The 23,774-nt window shown below is 36.6% G+C and overlaps 1 protein-coding gene across 34 annotated transcripts in view; it reads left to right on the forward strand.

Moving 5' to 3' along the window:
• The window catches only part of MGA (MAX dimerization protein MGA), a 105,345-nt gene that overhangs the window by 34,046 nt on the left and 47,525 nt on the right, over positions 1 to 23,774 (forward strand). For 28 of the 34 annotated variants that reach the window (XM_081153323.1, XM_081153317.1, XM_081153295.1 and 25 more), the window contains 6 exons: positions 10,928 to 11,873; positions 13,497 to 13,575; positions 13,681 to 13,788; positions 20,046 to 20,177; positions 20,398 to 20,502; positions 21,821 to 22,476. In XM_081153323.1, coding sequence (XP_081009449.1) covers positions 10,928 to 11,873; positions 13,497 to 13,575; positions 13,681 to 13,788; positions 20,046 to 20,177; positions 20,398 to 20,502; positions 21,821 to 22,476 — 2,026 coding nt within the window. The remainder of the gene's footprint in view (positions 1 to 10,927; positions 11,874 to 13,496; positions 13,576 to 13,680; positions 13,789 to 20,045; positions 20,178 to 20,397; positions 20,503 to 21,820; positions 22,477 to 23,774) is intronic. The other 6 variants (XM_081153296.1, XM_081153328.1, XM_081153327.1 and 3 more) reach the window with 1 other exon arrangement.

Below are 23,774 nucleotides of genomic sequence, written 5' to 3' on the forward strand. Positions count from 1 at the left end.
TCTTTATTGTGGTATAAAATAACATCCTATCGTCTAGTTGTTTCCTGCACTGGAATGTGAATTCCTTGAGCGTAGGGACTCTTTTTTTTTTTTGGGGGGTAATCCTTGGGCCTAGCAAAATTTGTCTGGTACATTGTAGACACTCAGTATAGTTATCCCTCAGTATCTGAGGGAGATTGTCTTCAAGACCCCCCTCCCAACTTAGGACCAAAATCAGCAGATGCTCAAGTCCCTTATATAAAATGGCATAGTATTTGCAAATTCTCCTGTATACTTTTTTTTCCTCATTTTTACTCTAATTTATTGTTGACACTATTACAAATGTTCCCCATTTCCCCTTCCTTTTCTACCTCCACCCAGCCCCCATGCCTCCTCCCTCTGGTCACCACTACACTGTTGTCTGTGACCATGGGCTATATGATCTTTGGCTAATCACTTCACTCTTCTTCATCCAGTCCCTTCCACCCCACTCATCTCTAACATTGGTCAGTGTGTTCCATGTATCCATGCCTCTGGTTCTGTTTTGTTCGTCAGTTTATTTTCTTCATTACATTCCACATAAAAGTAAGATTATATGGTATTTTTTTCTCTGACTGGTTTATTTTGCTTGGCATAATAATCTCCAGGTTCATCCATGCTGTTGCAAAAGGTAAGAGTTACTCCTCCTTTACAGCTGCATAGTGTTCTATTGTGTAAATGTACCACGGCCTTTTTAAATCCACTCGTCTTCTGATGGGCACTTGGGCTGTTTCCAGATCTTGGCTATTTAAATAATGCAGCTATGAACATAGGGGTGCACATATTCTTTCTGATGAGTGTTTTGGATTTATTAGGCTCTATTCCCAGAAGTGGGATTACTGAGTCAAAATGCAGTTCTATTTTTAATTTTTTGAGAAAACTCCATAATGTTTTCCACAGTGCACCAGTCTGCATTTCCACCAGCAGTGCACTAGAGTTCCATTTTCTCCACATCCTCGCCAGCACTTGTTGATTTATTGAGGGTAGCCATTCTGGTAGGTGTGAGGTGATACCCCATTGTGGTTTTAATTTGCATCTCTCTGATGATTAGTGACATTGAGCATTTTTTCATATGTCTGTTGGCTATTTATGTGTCCTTTTGGATAAGTGTCTGTTCGGGTCCTTTGCCCTTTTAAAAATTGGATTATTTGTCTTTCTGGTATTTAGTGTTATAAGTTCTTTATATATTTTGTAAATGAACTCCTTATCGGATGTATCCTTGGCAAACATGTTCTCCCATACAGTGGGTTCCATTTTCGTTTTGTTGATGGTTTCCTTTGTTGTGCAGAAGTTTTTAGTGTGATGTAGTCTCATTGTTAATTTTTCCTTTGTTTCCCTTGCCCTAGGAGATATATCAGCAAAAATATTGCTACCAGAGATACCTGAGATTTTATTGCTTCTATTTTCTTCTAGGATTTTTATGGTTGCACGACATACATTTAAGTTTTTTGTCCATTTTGACTTCACTCTTGTGCATGGTGTAAGATGGTTTAGTTTCATTTCCTTCCATGTACATGTCCAATTTTCCCCACACCATTTATTGAAGAGACTGTCTTTACTTCATTGCATGCTTTTGCCTCTTTTGTCAAATATCAATTGGCGATAAAGCTGTGAGTTGATTTCTGGGCTCCTGTATACTTTAAATCACCTCTAGAGATTACTTTTAGTACTTAATACAATGTAAATGTTATGTAAGTAGTTGATATATACAGTATTGTTTAGGGATTGACACGAAAAAATCTGTACATGTAGTACAGACAACCAACATCAGTTAGGCCTAAACTATATAGTACACATCAGCAACAACTGCGTAATGATTTTTCCTGAATATTTTCCGTTGGTGGTTGGTTGAATCCTTGGATGCAGAACCCTCAGATACAGAGGGCTGACTGTAAATATTGACTGAATATGTTTATCCATAGCACTGTAAGCTTTTAAATTGTGTTTCAGAGTGGCTGGTATATGTCATATTTATTTGTTGCATTGATTAAGAACAGCCATCAAAAAAGCAATCCTTTGCCTTTAAATTAATTGATGTGTACAGATCATTGGTTTTGCCCATATTCTTGCTTAGATAATCTTTCATCTAGTTTATTTGGATAGAGACTTTTTAGAAGTATGAAACTTTAGGATTGTTTGCAAAATCCTTCTGCCAAGATAAATTTCATGCATTATGCATACGGTTTTTATTGGAAGATAAGGAGAGAGCCTTTCTGTGAATGTTTCTAACTTAGCCAGTTTAATTCCTCAGGAAGATGTGAAAGCAGTTACTGCAGTAGGAACCAAGATCTAGCTTCATGAGGTTCTCAGTTACTACAAACAAAATTCAGGTTGTGTGGCTAAATGAAAAGAAGATACAGGTCTTTCCCGACATTTTAGAAGTTAATATATTGAAATATGAAGATAATGAGAAGTATCATTAAGTGTGAATTCTAAATTACTTGATGTAGAATAACATTTATGTATGAATATACATAAAAACTGAGATAATAGGGAAAGGGAAAAGAAAGGGCTGTTTTGCTTAACCTTTTAAAACAGAGAAATGAAAACTCGATTACAATGATTGTAAAACCATAAATTTATTAAAAATCATTGTTACTCTAAATGGGTGGTTTTATGTTATATAACTTATATTATGAAGCTATTAAAAAAAAACTGATAAAGAAATAGCCATTTGCACAGATTAACTGAGATTTTTGAAAGGGGAAAGTTTTAGCTTTCACATTTAAGCCTGTAATCCATCTTGGCTTAGTTTTTGAGTATGGTGTCAGGGGAGGAGGTGAAGGTTCCCATTTTCCCATGCAGATATCTACACGCTCTAGCATCATTTATTGGAAAGACTTTACTTTCCCTGTTAAAATGCCCTGGTGCCTTGGAAAATCAGGTGACTATATATATGGGTGGGTTTATTTTTTGGATTTAATTTTCTTCCTTTTGTGTATTTTGCCAGTGCCATATGGTGTTGTCAGTAGGTGTAAATCTTGCAATCTGGTAGTGTAAACCTCCAACTTCTGATAGTATATAGAAATAGAATTGATTTTTGTATATTGATCTTGTGTCTTATGACCTTGCTTAAATTCACTTATTACTTTTAATTCCTTTGGATTTTCTACATATACAATTGTATTGTCTGTGAACAAAAGTTAGTTTTCTTCCTTTCCAGTCCTTATGCCTGTTTCTCTTTCTTGCTTTATTGCACTGGTTAAACTTCTAGTAATAAATTAAAACTAAATTTTGAGAGTGATCATTCATGTTTCGTGATCTGTATAGAAAATCATTCACTATTTCTACTTGGATATTATGATGTTGGATGTGTAAGTTTTTGTAATTGCTCATATCACATTGAGAAACTTTACTTCTTGTCCTAATTTTCTGAGTGTTGTTAGGAATGAGTGTTGAATTTTATCAAATAGTTTTCCTGTATACATTGAGGTGTCATATGTTTTGCTTCTTTTTTTTTAATAGTTATATTGATTTTTCTAGGGTGCGGGGGTGAAGGCTAGAAATGCTATACCAGCCTTGCATTCCTGAGATAAGTACAATCTAGTCACGATAACATTCTTCTTAATAGCCGGTATATATATTTTAAAATTAAAAAAAATATATACAGCTTTATTTATTTGTTTATTTAAATCCTCACGGAGGATATTTTTTCCATTGATTTTTAGAGAGAATGGAAGGGAGGAAGTGGGGGGGGGGCAGAGAGAAACATCAGTGCCAGAGAAGACACATCGATCGGTTGCCTCCTCCACCAGCCTGGACTAGGGCCAGGGATTGAACCTGCAACCAAGGTACAAGCCCTTGACCAAGAGTTGAACCAGCAACTCTTTGGTCCGAAGGTCGACGCTCTAACCACTGAGCAAAACTGGCCAGGGCCCATTTGTTAATATTTTATTGAGGGTTTTTGCACCTAAATTTATGAAGGATATTTGTTGGTAATTTTATTTCTGGTATGTTGGTTTCAGGGTTATGCTTTCTTCATAAAACAGGTTGTAAAGTGTTGCCGTCTCTTGTATTTTCTGAGTTTGTGCAAGATTGGTATTTTTTCATTATGTGTTTGATAGACTTTTTCAGGGAACCCATGGAGTTTCATTATTGACAAGGTCCCAGTCACAAATTGAACTACTCTGTTGTTTTCTGTTTCATTGACCCCCCCCCCCAGTCTGTATTTCTATGTGGTTTTGATTTAATTTGCCTATTTTAGATCAGGGGTTGGTAGACTAAGACCTGTGGACCATAACTATCCCACTGTTTTTGTATGGCCTGCACACTAAGAATGGTATTTATTTATTTATTTATTTTTAAAATATGTCTGTTGATTTCAGAGAGGAAGGGAAAGGGGGGGGGAGAGAGAGAGAAACATCAATGATGAGAGACTCATTGATTGGCTGCCTCCTGCACACCCCCTACTGGGGATCAAGCCCACAACCCAGGCATGTGCCCTGACCAGGAATTGAACTGCAGTCTCCTAGATCATAGGTCTATGCTCAACCGCTGAGCCATGCTGGCCAGGCACTTTTTTTTAATGCTACAGTGACTGAGTTGAGTAGTTGCAGTAGAGACTGAATCTCAAAGACTAAAATTTTTACTATCTAGCTCTTTACAAAAAAATGTATAAACCCCTAGCTAAGTTACTGATTTTAGATCTTTTATTTAAAGCTTTGAAATTCACTCTGAACACTGCTTTAGGTGCATCTATAAATTTTAATGTGTTGATACTTACCATTTTTTATTTCTTAAATTTATCTTAATTGTTGAAAGTATTACAGATGTTCCTTTTTTCCCCCATTGACCCCCTCCACCCTGCATCTGCCTCCCCAATATTTGTTGTTGATTTATAGTTTGATTCTATTGTTGTCAAAGAACATGTGACTTAAAACCTTTGAAATAGAAATTTATTATGACTTGACTTTTATTGCCTAGCGTATGATCTGCTTTGATGAATTCTTCATATACATTTGAAAATGATGTATGTGTTGTACAGTTGGATGTAGTGTTCTATAAAGTCTTTGGTTTGTTTGATTGGTAATGTTGTTGTTCAGTTCTTCTATCTCCTTACTGATTTTTTTCTTTTTGTCTGTATGTCCTGTCAGTTACTGAGAAAAGTGTGTTAAAATCTCCCACTGTAGTTGTGGATTTGTCTGTTTCTCTTTTTAGTATTACAGATTTTTGCTTCGAGTATTTTGAAGCTATATGATAAAGGTACACATGTATTTAGGATTGTTATATCTTCTTGATGTATTGATTGAGCCCATAAAATTTTTATATGCCCTTTATTTCTAATGGTACTCTTGGTTTCATATATATACATATATATGTGTATATGTATATGTATATGTGGTCTTCATTATGTTGAGGTAGTTTCTATTTTTAGATTGCTGAGATTTTCCCCCCAAATGTCCCTCTTTCCCCCCATTAACCCCCTTCCTTCATTAACCCCCTCCCCCCTGCACCCCTTCCCCCAGGCCTTCACTATTGTCTGTGTCCATGGGTTATGTATATATGCATATAAGTTCTTAGGTTAATCTCTCTCCACCCACTCACCCACCCCCTGCCTTCCCTCTGAGATTCAGCAGTCTGATCAATGAATGCCTTTAATGTCTGGATCTATTTTGTTCATTGGTTTATTTTGTTCATTAGGTTCCACATATGAGTAAGATCATGTGATACTTGTCTTTCTCTGACTGGCTTATTTCACTTAGCATAATACTCTCTAGGTCCCACCATGCTGTCTCATAGGGTAAGGGCTCCTTTTTCTTTTCTTTTTTACAGCTGCATAGTATTCCATGGTGTTAATGTCCGAGAAGATGCTTGATACAATTTCAGTCTTTTTGAACTTGTAGAATGTCCCATGTGCACTTGAGGAGAATGCATATTTTGCAGCTTTGGGATGAAGTGTTCTGTGAATGTCAGTTAAATCCATCTGATCTAGTGTGTCATTTAGAGTCACTGTTTCCTTGTTGATTTTTTGTCTGGAAGATCTATCCCTAAGGTCAGTGGGATGCTAAAGTTCACTACTATGACTGTATTGCTGTTGATCTCTCCTTTAAAGTCTTTCAGAATTCCCCCCCCCCCAGCCTGTGTGAGTCTTTTGATCTGAGGTAGGTCTTTTATAGACAGCATATATTTATTTGGGTCTTGTTTTCTTATCCATTCAGATAACCTGTGTCTTTTGATTGGAGTATTTAACCCATTTATAGTTAACATTATTGGTAGGTACTTATCTATTGCCATTTTATTATTTTATGCCCTTTGCTCTATGGTACTCTTGTTTTAAGGTCTACTTTGATATTATTGAGCCACATTAACTTTCTTCTGATTTTCTCTTTGCATGGCTTTATATTTTTTCTTCCTTTTGCTTTCAATCTGTCTGTGTCCTAGAATTAAATTTAAAAAAAAAAAAAATCTTATAGTTGGGACTTTGTTTTGTCCACTGTTGAAATCTCTTGACTTTTAATTGGGCTGTTTTGTTCATTTAATATTATATGGCCAAATTTTAAGCATTTTATCTTGATATTTTCTGTTTCTCTTATCCTTTGATTATCCTTCTCAGTTTTCATTTGGATTGAGATTTAAAAATTCTATTTTCATTGCCTAGTGGCGTTTTAGCTATATCTCTGTTTTTTTTTTTTTTTGAATACATCTTTATTGATTTCAGAGAGAGGAAAGGAGAGGGAGAGACAGATAGAAACATCAATGATGAGAGAGTCATTGATTGAGCCCACAACCCGGGCATGTGCCCTGACCGGGAATCGAATCCTGATCGCCTGGATCCCAGGTCGATGCTCAACTGCTGAGCCACGCCCGGCCGGGCTGTATCTCTGTATTTTACTTTTCTTTTGTGGTTGTAGTATTAGTCTGCTCAGGTTGACATTACAAAATACTATTGGCTAAGTGGCTTAAACAATGAAAACTTTTCTGACAGCTCTGGAGGCTGGAAAGTCCACGATGACTTTGGCAGTGTTTTATGTTGAGAGCTCTCTTCCTGGCTTGCAGACAGCTACCACTTAGAGGGGGAGAGTTTTCCCCACCTTTATGACCTCATTTAACCTTAATTACCTCATCAAGACCCTATCTTCATGTATAGTCACTTCCTTGATGGGTAGGGCTTCAGTGGATGAATTTGGGAGGAACGCAATTCAATCCATAGCAGTAGTTTCAGAGATTATGCTTCCTTAATTTCTCAAGTAGAATTGAATTAATACTATAACAGTTCATGAACAGCTAATGGTCTTATAGTTCATGTCCTTTTATATATGTTATAAACCTCCCAAACATTATTTTGTTTTCAACAGTCAGTAACTTAAAGAAGTATAAGAAAACAGTCTTTTATATTTACTCATGTATTTATTTTTTCCTGAATCTTTTAATTTGTTCCTGGATAATAGTTCTTTTCCTACCAGTCTGAAAAAGTTCCGTTAGTATTTTTTTTAACTTTAAAAAAAATTGAGATGTAATTCACTTCCATAAAATTCATCCTTTAAAGTATATATTTCAGTGGTTTTTAATATATTTACAGAATAGTACAGCTATGAACATAGTCATTTTTAGGACATTTCCATTACCCCCTCACCCCCTTCCCAAATCCTGTGCCCTCTACTAGTCACTGCCTATTTTTTCTCAGCCACTCCTCAACCCCACCTCAGCCATATGCAACCACACCAGACTCCTTTTTGTTTCTGTAGATTTGCCTATTCTGGACATTTTCTACAAATGGACTTATATATATTTTTTTGTGCTTGGTTTCTTAGCGTGATGTTTTCAAGGTTCAGCCATGTTGTAGCATGTATCAGTATTGCATTCCTTTTATTGCTGAACAGTATTCTATTGTGTGGGTTATACATTTTATTTATCCATTCATCAGTTGATAGACATTAAAGTTGTTTCCACTTTTTGGCTAATACGAATAATGTTGTTATGAGCATTTGTGTACAAGTTTTCATGTGAAACAGTTTTGGGTGGTGATGAGCCCATTCTTACCTCATTGAATTGTCTCGGCACTCTTGGCATTTGAAATTCAGTTGATATAAATGTGTATATTACTAGACTGTGAATTCTGTTTAATTGATCTGTCTGTTTAGCCTTATGCCAGTATAGCGCTGTTTTCATTACTGTAGTTTTGTAGTAAGTTTTGAAATTGGGAAGTATGAGTCCTCAACTTTTAATTTTTTAAAGATTTTTGGGGAGCTCTTTTGGAGTCTCTTGCATTTCCTTATTAATTGTAGGATCAAGTTGACATTTCCACAAAAATCCCAAGTGGGTTTTGACAGAGATTGTGTTGAATCTGCGGGTCACTTTCAGGGACTATTTCTGTCTTACCAATATTAAGGCTTCCAGTATGTAAACATGGGATATTTATCCTTTTTTAAAGTCGTCTTTAATATCTTTCAACAGTGTTTTGTATTTTGTGTACAAGTCTTACACTTCTTGGGTTCAGTTTATTCCTGAGTATTTTATTCTTGTTGATGCTATTGTAAATATAATTGTTTTCTTGATTTCATTTTTGACATTTATTCCTGGTGTGTAGAAATACAATTTTATTTGTGTGTGCAATTTTATTTCTGCAATCTTGCCAAACTCATGTATACCAATAGTTTTTTAGTGGATTTTAAGAATTTTCTATATACAAAGTCACACGATCTGTGAATGGAGAATATTACTTCTTCCTTTTCACTCTGGAGGCCTTTTATTTATTTTTCTTGCCTGATTACCTTTGTAGACCCTCTTGTACAATTGAGCACAAGTGGTGAGAGCTAATATCCTTGTCTTGTTTCTGATCTTAGGAGGTAGTATTTCTTGAACAGTCTGAGTTCTCTCAGTTGTCTGAAAATGTCATCAATTTTTTGTTTTTTTTTAAAAAATATGTCTTTATTGATTACAGAGAGAGGAAGGGATAGTAGAGAGATAGATAGATGAGAGAGTCATTGATCAGCTGCCTCCTGCTCCCCCCCACTGGGGATTGAGCCTGCAACCTGGGCATGTGCCCTGATTGGGAATCAAACCGTGATCTCCTGAATCATAGGTCAATGCTCAACTGCTGAGCCATCCTGGCTGGGCAGTGTCTTCAATTTTAAAGGCGGCTTTTGTTAGATCTAGAACATTAAGTTGACTCTTCCAATACTTTATGATGGGTGTCATTCTGCCGTCTCCTGGCTTCATTATTTCTAATGAGTAGTCTAGTCAGTCTGTTGTTCGCATTGTTCCTCCAGTGTAATGTGTCTTTTTTACCTCTGCTGTTTTTATGTTTTTCTCTTGTTCTTTAGTTTTCAGCAGCCTTACCTCTATGGTGTGTAGATATGACTTTCTTTGTATTTGTTCTTTTTGGTATTTGCTAAACTTCTTGGATCTGTGGGTTAATGTCTTTCAGTTTTGGAATATTTTGATTCATTTTCTTTTTAAATGTTTCTCTCCTTTCTCCTGCTTTTTTGGAAGTGTAGTTATCATGTTAGATCATTTGTTGTTGTCCCACAGGTCTCTGACACACTTTCTCCCCCCCCCCTCTATTTTTCAGTTTAGGTGATTTACTTTGGTAAATTTCAGCTCACTTCACATTTGAGATGTTAAAGGTGGGATTAGACTTGGGATCTAAGCACTGGGAGACTACAAATTCTCTGTATCACTCCTGCTTATTTTTCAGAAGTCCCCTGGAGGATAATTGGTGGAAGTGAGTTCTAGTTTTCTATTTGGGGTGCTCCAGATTCTAGTCTGCTCATACTTGGGCATTAAAAGTTTGACTGGTTTCTCTGTGTCCCAGCAAAGATCCTTTGCCTATACGTGCTTTTTTCTCTGTTAACCTGTGCTTTAGGCAATGTAAGTGCTACTCAGGGTTGAAAGCATTAGCAATCTGCCACCTAGGGAAGGGTGGTTCTTCTCTGAAATTCAGTTCATTTAGACTTACTTGTGTCCAGAGGTCTTCATTGGCTTTAAAGAAAAATTGAGTTTTTAAATTTATCTAGTGTTTTCTCATTGTTAAACTGGAAGTGAAAGTCCTCCATTGGAGGATTTTCAAGTAAGGCCAAGATTTTAAGTAAGTTGTACAAGGAACAAGTAACTACACAGTGATGTAAATGGTTGCTTGTGCATATTTGAGGTAAATGAAACTTTTACAAAGACAGTGACTTCATTTGGGTTAGTGAATAGTTCTAACACATCTTTAGGATACATTGGTACAGTTTATATGCTTTTAATTAAGGTTAATTGGGAGGTGGGGGAAACAAAAAATAATTGCGCTTTTTGAAGAATTATAAACACCAAATCTGCCTGCGTCATCCGTAGTTGCCTTCAACTACCCTACCTTTTTATTTTGGAAGAATGAATGTTAGATTTCTTATACTGAACATGAGTTTTTCAGTTTTAAAGTTGAAAAATCACCTAGCAACAACATTATGAATGTACTAAAAAACTACTGGAACGTATGGTGAAAATGTATTTTATGTTATATAAATTTTGTCTTAATTTAAAAAAAGGAAGAATCAAGCAGGCAGTTTGAAAAGGCCCTTCCTGATATTTATTGCAATTCTTAATTGCAGTTGACATTTGTTTGCTTTTATTGGCAATTGTTAATCACTGTAGATTTCTCGAGTTTGATTTTGGTTCAGTGCCAGTTGACTTTCAAAATTGAATTTATTTGAAAAATACTATTAGGAAAAGAAGTGTTATATCTTTTTGATTTAGTGATAAGAGGGCCACTTGTTAAAACTTTACTCTTTATTTATATTTTTTTGTGAGAAATTGACAAAATATAAAAGTGTGATATTGATAAGCTGCTTTTGAGAGCTTTGTTATATTATACAGAATAGTTCTTTCATTAAATTGGATGTTACTTGGTTTCCAAAAACCATTTTTTCCTCTCCTGAGTTACTTATGGAAAGATCTGTCCTTTTTAATCCTCCCTTCCTTGTCTCTACAGACATGTTGCCAACAATTTTGAAGACGGTTCCCATGTAGCATCACCAGTAGACCCGAATGGAAATTTCAATGTTGTCATTAAAGAGGAGCCTCCAGATGATTACAACTATGAACTTGGTGAGTTTCCAGAAGGGGTCACTGTGAAACAGGAAGAGACGGATGAGGAAACAGATGTATACTCAAACAGTGATGATGATCCTATACTAGAGAAACAGCTAAAGAGGCACAATAAAATTGATAATCTAGAAGCTGACCATCCATCTTCTAAATGGCTACCAAATAGCCCATCAGGTGTTGCTAAAGCTAAAATGTTCAAATTAGATGCTGGAAAGATGCCAGTAGTCTATCTGGAGCCTTGTGCTGTCACCAAAAGCACAGTGAAGATTTCTGAGCTCCCTGATAACATGCTTTCCACATCTCGGAAGGATAAATCTGTGCTGACAGAATTAGACTATTTGCCTACATACATTGAAAATTCCAATGAGACCAGCTTCTGCATAGGCAAGGAATCAGAAAATGGTCTTAGAAAATATTCACCAGATCTCAGAGTGGTTCAAAAATACCCTTCACTTAAGGAGCCTCAATGGAAATATCCTGATATTTCTGACTGCATGAATACAGAAAGAATACTTGACAGTTCAAAGAGTTCAGCTGGGGACTCATTTTTAGGAAAAGAGGACTTGGGCAGAAAGAAAACAACTATGCTTAAGATTTCAGCAGCTTCCAAGACTGTGAATACTAATCAGAATGCACCTCCAAATGTCAGTGGAAAAAGAGGAAGGCCACGAAAATTGAAACTCTCTAAGGCAGGGCGACCACCTAAAAACACAGGAAAATCTATAATTTCTACAAAGAGCATTCCTATGGGCCCTGGGAGTACCTTTCCAGATGTGAAACCTGATCTGGAAGATGTGGATGGTGTTCTCTTTGTTTCCTTTGAATCAAAGGTAAGATTGTTATTTCAGCATTCTTTCTAAGGAAAAATAATAATAATTATTTTTAAATATGTCTTTATTGATTCAGAGAGAGAGAGAAACATCAATAATGAGTCATTGGTCCGCTGTCCCCGGCACATCTCCTACTGGGGATTGAGCCAGCAACCGGGCATGTACCCTGATTGGGAATCCAACCGTGATCCCCTGGATCATAGGCCAACGCTCAACTGCTAAGCTATGCTGGTCCGGCCAAATAATTATTACTGAATTGTATACCTGGCTGATGACCAACCTACAGTCTACTTTTTGTGAATGCATCCATTATGTGAGGATGTGTGCGTGGGGGAACTGAGTGTCTCCAGAATATTTGGTTTAGTTAATAGGTATCACTTAAGATATTTTGTTTGAATGAACTTAAAAATATATGTCTGCTTTGATACTAATTCATGATTTTTTGTGCAGTGTAGCTTGAATTTTTTAAATCTTCAGGTGTTTCTGGAATTTTCATTATTGTGGACTTTAAAAAGGTATAAGTACATGAAAAGTTTACTAACATTTTTGGGACACCCTATCCCCTGATTTTTTGTTGTCATTGTTGTTTATTGTTGTTTATCCTGACTCGAGGATTTTTTTTTTTTTTTCAAGAGAGCATGGAAGGGGGAGGAAAGGGGTTGGGGAGGAGAGAGAGAAAGAAACAGAAACATTGATATGAGACACATTGATCGATCAGTTGCCTCTGGAACGCACTCCTGCCAGGGCCGGGGATAAACCTGCAACCCAGGTATGTGCCCTTGACTGGGAACCGAACCCAAGACCCTGTGGTGCATGGGCTGACACTCTACCCACTGAGCCACACAGGCAAGCACTATCCCCTGATTTTTATCAGGAACAACAGAGTGCCATTGGAGGACCAAATATTAATAATCCTATTAATTTTGCTGTCTTACACATCAGTAGTTGCTTTTATTCCAACTTTTGAACTAGATTATTTTTTGTTTAGATTTTTATTGAAGCCTAGTCTGTAGTTCTAAATTGGCTACACAGAGGTTGAATTCTTTCTACTGTGTCTTTGCCACCCTCCTTGTTAATTGCTGAGTAAGTTATCTTTATATAGCCTATCTTTATGTTGGCTTTGAGAAATCTTTATGGGCCCTAGCCAGTTCTCTCAGTGGTTAGAGCGTTGGCCCGAAGACTGGGTTTGATTCTGGCCAAGGGCATGTACCTCGGTTGCAGGCTCGATTCCTGGCTCTGGTTGGGGCATGTGCGGGAGGCAACCAATCAATATGTCTCTCTAGACACATCGATGTTTTCCTCTCTCTCTTTCTCTCTCTCTCCCCCCCCTCCCTTTCTCCCTCTCTCCCTCTCTCCTTTTCACTCTCTCTGAATAGCAATGGAAAAAATATCCTCAGGTGAGGATTAAAAAAAAGAAATCTGTGCAAATTGGCATATAGTTTTAGATCAGTTAGCTGAATATATTCAGATAATTTGCTCTCTTTTTTTCCCTTCTGATTATTAAAGTGATATTAATATAGAACATTTAGAAAATATCGAAAAGTATCAAAAAGAAAAAAATGCTTCTGGTTTACTTTTAAACTTTTAGAAGTGATATGAGCTACATTTTTGTTTTAAATATAGGAAGCTCTAGACATTCATGCAGTTGATGGGACAACAGAAGAACCCTCTAGTCTTCAGGCATCAACCACAAATGACCCAGGTATTATATAATGATATAAAAGGAGAGATGTATTTGGGGTTTGGCTCTAGAAGTGAAAGATGCAATGTTCATTTTTTAGTAGTACATACTAGTCTACTACATTAGTTTTCTCAATAGGTTGCAGAGCAAGAATTTCCCAGTTGGAAAAGGAATTGATAGAAGATTTGAAGGCCTTGCGGCACAAGCAAGTAATACATCCTGGTCTTCAAGAAGGTAATATTCTCTAAAAAATATATATAAGCTAGTTTTTAATTTTGTTCTGTTTCTCCTTTCCTTCCGCTCTCTTTCTCCTTTTCTATTTCCCTTTCTTCCTTTTTGTTTTTTACCTCCTCTTCCTGAATCCATGATTTCATTTCTTTTCAGTGCCTCTCTCAGCTTGCATTTTTCTCTCTTCTCCTGCCATGATTTTCTCCCTTAACTTAAAACATTTCTAGGTCTTTTTTACCCTAAGAGAAACCCTATTCTGAAGATACTGTCTTTCTTATATTTGTGAAACGTATCTATGCATTAAGAAATGTATCATGATAAGAAAGTGGTGTTTTCTGTTTTCTTTCTTATAACAGTATTTTCCTCCCTATTTTTCATCTTTTAAATTTTGGTTTCTTTTATCTCTGTGGCTTTTTTTGGGGAGGGGGATCCTACTTATTCTTTTATACTTAGTAATATATTTAGGTGTGTAAATAGAAGAATATTTTTCTCTCATTTCATAGCTGTAATTTAAATTTTTTGTTATCTCTGTTTTGTTGTAATAGTTTATCTTGGCCTTGATTATGTTGCTTAATCCTTTTTTTAAAATAGTGAAATCTATTATACTTACTGCTGTTGTAGTAAGTACTGATTTTTCCATTTGTACTGTAAATAAAAGATTGTAAGCCGTGTCCCAATTTTTAGTTTCTTACATCTTTGATTTAAGGTGCGCTTCTTGGACACCTTCAAAGTTTATTGAGTTTTTGATTGTTAGTCGATTTTCTTTTCAAAGGACTGCCTAGCTGATTTATATTACATAGTAGATCATTTATATGAGAGTGTAAGCATTCTGTGCTAACAGGAGGTTGGTTTATAAAATGGTCATTTAATTTCTAAATCAAATGGAAATATTTGAAGAACTTTTGCTTTAATGTGAAACCACTTGTGTTGGATAGTGTGATCTTAAAGTGTGCAAATCTCAATCCAAGTGGACTGGGTACTGTGGATTTTAATGGACAATCATAACCATATCCTATTAGTCCTGGCTTGTAATAAAATTTGCTAATTTTTATTGTCAGCTTTCACTTCTGCTATTTTATTTATTTATTTATTTATTAATTATTATTATTTTAAAAAAAATATATCTTTATTGATTTCAGAGAGAGGAAAGGAGAGGGAGAGAGAGAGATAGAAACATCAATGATGAGAGAGGCATTGATCGAACCCGCAACCCGGGCATGTGCCCTGACCGGGAATTGAACCCTGATCTCCTGGATCCCAGGTCTACGCTCAACTGCTGAGCCACGCCCGGTCGGGCTCTGCTATTTTATTTAAATAATACTCCCTTCCTCCATCAGTTAACTTACCCTTTATCTTTATTTCCCCTCCTACTTCCATTTTTTCTAGTTAGGTACTCTGATAATGTGTAAATATTATAACATTTACATTGTGTTCTTTCAACCTAATTTCAACTTATGCTTTAGTGTTCTAGAGTTAAATATATCAGTGATCCCTGCCAGTGTTTTGCTCTGGTTTGTTTATTATTTCCTTGTTTACTAAGATTTGGGTTTTCTTTTCTTATAGACGTTTGAGTCAAATCTGTAATTTTTTCCTTTGTACAAAGGAGCTTCAAAGTCAAATCCTTCTGGAAACTAAGCAGGAAACATAAATAAAGTGAGATTAGCCTGAATTTGTGGGTGGGGTTGGACTTTGGTGGGCTGGAGCACAGGTGGTTTTTTTAAAGGGGCAGCTATGTCCATCCCTGGATTGTTGTCATATGGGAATGTTGACCCAGTATTTTTATGTAATGTTTCTCAACTTTTAAGTGACAGAAGCTGATACTAGTTTTTTGGGCAAGGCTTTAAAAACACTAAGCCAAACAAAATGCGTGTGAGCCATCAATTTTTACCTGCTATACAGATTCTGCATTTGGTGTCATGTTTCAAGTTTTTGCTTAATCTTCACTTTGTAGAAATTAATCCAACTGCGTGTTTGTTTGTTTTTTAATATATCTTTATTGATTTCAGAGAGAGGAAGGGAGAAGGGAGAGAGATAGAAACATCAGTGATGAGAGAGTTGTCATTGATCGGCTGCCTCATGCACACCCCTGACTGGGTATCGAGCCCGCAACCCGGGCATGTACCCTGACCAGGAATCGAACCCCGGTTGCCTGGGTCCTAGGTCGACACTCAACCGCTGAGCCACGCCCAGCCAGGCTCTTTTCTTTTTTTAAAAAATTTATTTAAATTTATTTAAATTTTTTATTTTTGTTTAAAATATTACAGATGTCCCTTTTTCTCCCTAGTGACCTGTTCCACCCCGTCCCATCCCCCTCCCCAGTTCCTCTCCCTACCATTGTCTTCTTTTTTTGTTGTTAATGATTTGAGACAGAGAGAGAGAGAGGGAGGAACATTGATTTGTTGTTTACCTCATCCTTGTTTTCATTGGTTTACTCCTGCATGTATCCTGACAGTGGATTGAACCCTCAACCTTGGTGTATTGGGATGACACTAGTCAACGGAGCTACCCAGCCAGGGCTCAACTGCATTGTTTTATAGTTTTATTTCTTAATAGTTACATCTCTCTGAAATAAATTAAAAACATTTAAAAAAGTATCTCCTAATACGGCAAAAAGGCAGAAGCATTTAGGAGTATCTTTTTGTTTAAACTGTCATATGTGAAAAGGATTTTAATTTGGGGGGATGTGCTTTGTATAAAGTAATTCATATGAAACCAACTAAGTCTAGGTCTCATGTATCTGTTACTTGGGAAAGGAATTTTTTCCAGGGCAAACATTTCAGGATAGCCTCGATAAGCTAAATTGGGAATTAGTTTGAATAGTGTTTGTGCCATTGACCTCTAATTTTAGGGCTTTTAAAAAATTATGTGTATTTAAAATAAATTTGGTGGTCTTGTTGTTTTTAGGCCTTGGTATTACTTTAGGGAGAAGGTGGCAGTTCAAAATAAAAGTAAATGCGGAAAAGAAAATACTTAGGAAAAACAGTCTCTAAATTTATTGTATGGGTTTAGATTTTGCATGTCTATCAACTTGGTTGTATGGGTACATTTTTAACAACTTAATTCTTTTTTTTCTATCTTCTCTGTAGTCAGCGGTTCTGGTAGTTTTTGTCAACATTAATAATAGAGTATTTTTTTCTTCTGAAAGCATGACAGTATTTTATTTTATTCTTTGTTTGGGATTCAGTTCTCACTTGAATTTCTGCAGTATCTTGCTTTCTGGTTCTACTCTGCTTTCCCTCCCCACCTTTTCTAGTTAATTACTACTTATTCTAACTTAAGAGTTACACCCTCTGAAAAGTTTTTACCAGGTTCCCTTGGGCTTTTCAAGTGTCATTTCTTTTTGTTTACACCTCATAGGACTTACTTACCCTGTTGTAACTACTAATGAGTCAGTTTGGAAAACATAACAAAAAAAACGTTTATTTCTATCACCATCTGTATTACAGAGTTTCATGAGAAGGTGTAGTAAAATTTTTGAAACATAAAACCCAGTGTGGTTGGTTGATACTTATTTTACTGATGTGGAAGCTAAAGCTAAGAGAAGTTTAGACCAAAAAGATTAGAAACCAGTTGTTTTGATTCATAATCTTCTTTTCTCCCCTGTTGATTGGAAGCTTGAGGAAAAAATGCTTTATTGATACTAGTTTTAATCACGTCATGTGATTAAAAAATTTTTTTAAAGAACTAAAATTGTTTAGGTAAGTTGTAAGTGGAGGATACACAAATTAGCCATAAGAATTTGTAGCTCATAATTAACCTAATATCTTTACCTTTTGGGCAACTAGCACAATGTAAAGTTTTTATTGGAAGCCTGTACCTATGACTTTTAATGGCTATTACTATGATACTTAATACTTCGAATTCCTTTTGGCTTCATTTATGTTAAAATTTTATTTACTTAGTTACTTATTTTTAAAAATATATCTTTATTGATTTCAGAGAGAGGAAAGGAGAGGGAGAGAGAGATAGAAACATCAATGATGAGAGAGTCATTGATTGGCTGCCTCCTGCACACCCCCTGCTGGGGATTGAGCCCGAAACCTGGGTGTGTGTCCAGACTGGAAATTGAACCACCTATCTCCTGGATCATAGGTCAGTGCTCAACCACTGAGCCACGCTGGCTGGGCTCAATGTTAAAATTTTAAGTTACATTCTTTCCTGCTCAATAATATGAAGCCAGTAATTCACAAATGAGTAAATCTAGAATAGAAGATTGTTAGTAGTAATAGAAAAATGCAAATTTAAGAACAATAGGATATAATTTTATACTAGTAATACTGGAACAATTTTTAAAGTCCAGTGATACACACTACTGGAGGGAGTATAAATTGAGAGTAATTTGGCAGTATCTAGAGCGCAGATTCCCAACTAGTGCATTTTTGCACATGGGGATCTATAATTATGTGACAGGTATGCTTTTCAGATACTGATCTCAGAGTGCCAGGCAAGGCCAAGGGAAATTAGTAACTATAGAGCTGGTTGCCTCCAGCCACTAGTTGACTCATGTTTATTCCAGTGTGTTACATAATTATCATTTTCTTATACACCCTTTAATAACTTAAAGTTATACTTCTTAGTTGCAAACATCTGAATCCACTCTACAAGAATATGAATTTATTAAAGAATATCAGATGACTTACAGAATCTCCTGAAAGGCCAGAGAAACAGATTCTAGGAGTATGTAGTCAGGAAAAATACCCAAATTACATTCCCAGACTGCTCATACAAGCGGTCTCACAACATTGGACAGTCATCACCATTGTTAATATGGTCACTGAACACAGTATACTACAATTAGGATCTTGGTTACTTTTACCTCTAAAAGTTCTTACTTTGCCCAAAAACTGTCACCCTCATGTACATAATTCTACACAATATTTCTTTCCTCGTGGTGCTCTCTTCTAAATTGAAGTCTTTTTGCCTGGCTGGGCGTGGCTCAGCGGTTGAGCGTCGACCTAGGATCCAGGCGATCAGGGTTTGATTCCCGGTCAGGGCACTTGCCCGGGTTTCGGGCTGCAGCCGATCAATGACTCTCATCATTGATGTTTCTATCTCTCTCTCCATCTCCTTTCCTCTCTCAAGTCAATAAAGACATATTTAAAAATAAATAAATAAATAAATAAATTGAAGTCTTTCATGGTTGCATCTGATTAGCAAAACCCATGTCTCATGTCTGCAAATAAACTGCAAGAGAAGTTGGAAAGTGAGTTAGAAAAAGAGGTAGACGTTATAGGGGCGAAAAGGAACAGCTATATAGGAAGGGTGTTCAAAATATTTTGAGCATCCACAAATATGCCAAACACAACATTCAATGCAATTGAAAGGTGAACTTACACTGTTATATAGCAGTTCCTCTTCTGGGTAAATGGCATAAGGGAAAGCTAAATACACTAGAGAAAGCTCTCATACATGGTCACGTGTTATGTACATCATTGTAGAAGATGTACAACTATACTGTAGCATTGTTTGTAATAGTTAAAAATAGGAAACTATCTCATCAATAGAAGAATGGTGAATGAATTGGAGTATATTTACAATTTGGATTGTGTATAGCAGTGAAAATAAGTGCTTGAGAGATAAGTCTGTCAAAATAGACAAATCTCAGATGTAAATTGTTAAGCAAAAGAAGTAAAAGTATATGTAAAGTAAATACTTTCCTAAAAGATTGCCTCTTAACCTACAAATAATTCATAATATTTATAGGCTCAATGAATTAAATATAATTAATAATAATTAGAGAATTAGTAGCCATAAGCAGGGCATAAGCTCAGTCTATGGCAAGCTTGTATTAGAGGTCCTAAAAGTCTCTGGAACACAAAAGGTTAAAAGCACAAAATATTCGAATTCTGCTATGTTTCAAAAGGTTAAAAGCACAAAATATTCGAATTCTGCTATGTTTATGTATTAGTTATCTATTGTTGGGTTGTTGGCAGAATTTATATCCTTGCAGCTCTAGCAAGATGGGTGATACATGTATTCTTATATTATTACATACATATAATCATGCATATCCCATCCCTTTTGCCACATTCCATTGCTTGGAAACAAATCACAGTCTCTGCCCACACTCCAGGAGGGAGGAAGATCACACAAATACGCAGTACCAGGAGGTGAGGATCATGGAGTCACCTTAAAGTCTCTGCCGTTTAAAATTTTTAGTTCATCATTTTGCTCTCCACTATCTCCTTTATCTCTGTTATCTCCCCCCTCCTAACTGAAGGTTAAAAACCTCCAATATGATTTGTGGTCCTTTTTTCTTGTAGTGGGCTTAAAATTGAATTCAGTGGATCCAACAATGAGCATTGATCTTAAATACTTGGGAGTACAGCTACCTTTGGCCCCAGCCACAAGCCTTCCTTTCTGGAACTTTACAGGAACCAACCCTGCCTCTCCTGGTGAGTACATAGCATTTATGAAGTCAAGCAGATTTGTGATATGAATAAAAAGCAACTTTTTGTTAGAGACAAAGTATGTTTAGGATAGTCTAGGGGTAGACCTTTTATCTAGTAGCCAGTCTTAATGATTTATACATTTTAGATAAAGTCTTAGTAATTAATTAGATATTAAATATTGGCTTACTAGGATTTTGGTCATCTCTTACTTTTTCTTTTATAGATGCTGGATTTCCCTTTGTTTCTAGAACAGGAAAAACCAATGACTTCACCAAAATCAAGGGATGGAGGGGAAAGTTTCATGGTGCTTCTGCATCTAGAAATGAAGGTAATTAGCTTTTTAAAAATTATAAATAGGTTCTGAAACATGTGACCACAGCCTTTGTTAAAAGCAAGTCTTGGCCCGGCCGGGCGTGGCTCAGTGGTTAAGCATCGACCTAGGATCCAGGTGATCAGGGTTCAATTCCCGGTCAGGGCACATGCCCGGGTTGCGGGCTGCAGCCGACTCTCTCATCATTGATGTTTCTATCTCTCTCTCTCCCTCTCCCTTCCTCTCCCTGAAATCAATAAAGATATATTTAAAAAAAAAGAAAAAAAAGAAAAGCAAGTCTTGGTTTCTCTTCATCTCTTTTCATGCTTTAAACTGAAAATAATTGTCTTGCTGATACTCGTTTATTCCCCTTGTTCCCATAGCTGTGATCCTGGGGATCAGTCCCTAACCACATCAGGCTTAAATAATTCTTGCAGCCTTTTTAAACTGCCTTTTTTATTTTTTATTTTAAACATTTTAGTTATTAAGAATGTGAGTTTTGAGGTAAGAGTCTTTTTTTTTTTTAATCCTCACACGAGGATATTTTTTCCACTGATCCTTAGAGCAGAAGGAAGGGAGGGAGGAAAGGGGAGAGAGGGCTGGGGGGGGGGGGGAGAGGGAAACAGAGACAGAGAGAGAGAAACATTGATGCAAGAGAGACACATGGATTGGTTGCCTCCTGCACACACCCCGATGGGCTGGGGATCGAACCTGCAACCCAGGTATGTACCCTTGACCAGGAATCGAACCTGAGACCCTTCAGTGCACAGGCTGATGCTCTAACCACTAAGCACACTCCTTTGTTTTTTGAGCCTTACCTCTTCCCTTGCACTTTATGTCATAGTCCAGGTATTACAATCTCTTAAATAAATCTCTTTGCATTCTGTTGAGGTGTGATTTAAGTATATATTTTTTTGCTCTTAAGTTTGGTCTCTATACTAAGGTCATAGATTGTCAAAGTTTGTAGACTCTTAGTGTTAATTATTTCTATTGTTAGCACTTCTCAAAAATTAATGCTAAATAGTGCTCACTTCGGCAGCACATATACTAAAATTGGAACTATACAGAGAAAATTAGTATTGCCCCTACGCAAGGATGACATGCAAATTCATGAAGTGTCCCATATATATATTTTAATTAATATTAAATATATGAAATGAAATAATTTTAGAGATTGGATTTTAACATTAATGTATGACATTTAATCTCTTGGTTTTTTATTTTATATTTTTCTTCTGAGTAGGGAATCTTGGCCTTTCTTGGTATATTTTTTCTAGAGACCTAAAGATGTGTTCTAGGTTTCTTTAAGTATTTGTGTCTCCTTATTTATTTCTAGGTGGAAATTCAGAAGGTCCACTGAAAAACCGTTCTGCTTTCTGCAGTGATAAGCTAGATGAGTACTTGGAAAATGAAGGCAAACTGATGGAAACAAGCATGGGTTTCTCTTCTAATGCTCCCACATCTCCTGTGATATACCAGCTTCCCACTAAGAGTACTAGCTATGTACGAACACTTGATAGTGTACTAAAGAAGCAATCTACCATTTCCCCTTCTACCTCTTATTCTTTGAAGCCTCATTCCGTACCCCCTGTGTCTCGAAAGGCAAAGTCTCAAAACAAACAGGCAACTTTCAGTGGCCGAACTAAATCATCTTATAAATCCATTTTGCCGTACCCCATTTCACCAAAGCAGAAACAGACTCATAATGTTCTAGGAGATAAGGTTACCAAGAATTCTTCAGGCACCATCTCAGAAAATCAGGTGAATAACTTTGTTGTGCCAACTTTAGATGAAAATACATTCCCAAAGCAAATTAATTTGCGGCAGGCACACCACCAACAGCAGCAACAGGGAACCCGCCCTCCAGGCTTGTCTAAATCTCAAGTGAAGCTAATGGACCTGGAAGACTGTGCACTTTGGGAAGGAAAACCAAGGACCTATATCACTGAAGAGCGAGCAGATGTATCTTTAACAACTCTGCTTACAGCTCAAGTAAGTTATCTGTTGTTTTCCAGAAGCATATTCTTGGCTAGAATGAATTAGGTTAACGGAGGGAAAGGGGAATGGGATTTTTTAGCAGGAGGATTGGGAATTTAGTTAGATACCCAAGTGTAGATCCCTCCTTCCGCAGAGGGAAACAGTACATTTGTGTTTTTGAATAATATTCCTCTTTTGTATAAAGGCAGCTGGCCATTCTGAAAGTCTCTAATTTCATTCTTCAGTATGTGGGCAAGTATATTTGCTGATCTTGTTAAAACAGCTTTGAAAATTATGCTTAAAAGGTATACTAAATCCCCCCAAATCTAAAAAATTGGAAGCCTATGGAGAAAAAGCTTGTCTTAAAATTTTTTTTTTAAAATCCTCAACTGAGGATGTTTTTTATTGATTTTAGAAATGGAAGGGAGAGACAGAGAGAAACATTAATCAGTTGCCTTCTGACTAGGGATGGAACCCGCAACCTGGGTATGAGCTCTGACCAGGAATTGAAATTGTGACCCTTTGGCACACCCCAACAGCCACACTGGCCAGGGCTAAAATTTTATATTAAGAACTTTCACTTATTATTGCTTCACCTAACTTAACCTCTAGTGATGTGAAGTGACCCAGCAAAATGAGAATAATTTTCTTGTCATGAAATTTCTGTACCTTCCATTTTTAAATTCTGTGACTTAATTCTAGAGCTGAAGATCATCAGATGTTGGGACTAACTAGAGAAAATATCAATTATTAACTGTTTCTAAAGACTTTTATGCATGCATGTTGTTGTTCTCTTTTTATTAATTACCATAGAGCAGGGAGTCTATAAACTGTTTCTGTAAGACAGTAAATATTTTTTTTTTTTAATGTATATTGATTCAGAGAGAGGAAGGGAGAGGGGGAGAGAAACATCACTGATGAGAGAGTCATCGATAGGCTGCCTCCTACATGCCTCCCACTGGGGATTGAGCCCTCAACCTGGGCATGTGCTCTGCCCGGGAATCAAACTGCGATCTCCTGGTTCATAGGTCAATGTTCAGCTGCTGAGCCATGCCGGCCGGGCAATATTTTAGGTTTTGTGGGCCATGCACTCTGTTGCAGTTTCTCAACCCTGCTGTTGTGTTGCCATGAACATTTAAATGAATGAGCCTGGTTGTGTTCCTTGAAGCTTTATGTGTGAAACAGGCTGGATTTGGTCCTTGGGCCTTAAGTTGATATTTTGGCTCATAATTAAAATATTTACTCTCTTGCTTGCCTGTACTATTCATTAGAATGGGAGATTGCTCAGAGTTCTGTTTATGTTCATGCTCTGT

This window comes from Miniopterus schreibersii, assembly GCF_964146895.1.
Source record: "Miniopterus schreibersii genome assembly, chromosome: 1".
NCBI lineage: Eukaryota > Metazoa > Chordata > Mammalia > Chiroptera > Miniopteridae > Miniopterus > Miniopterus schreibersii.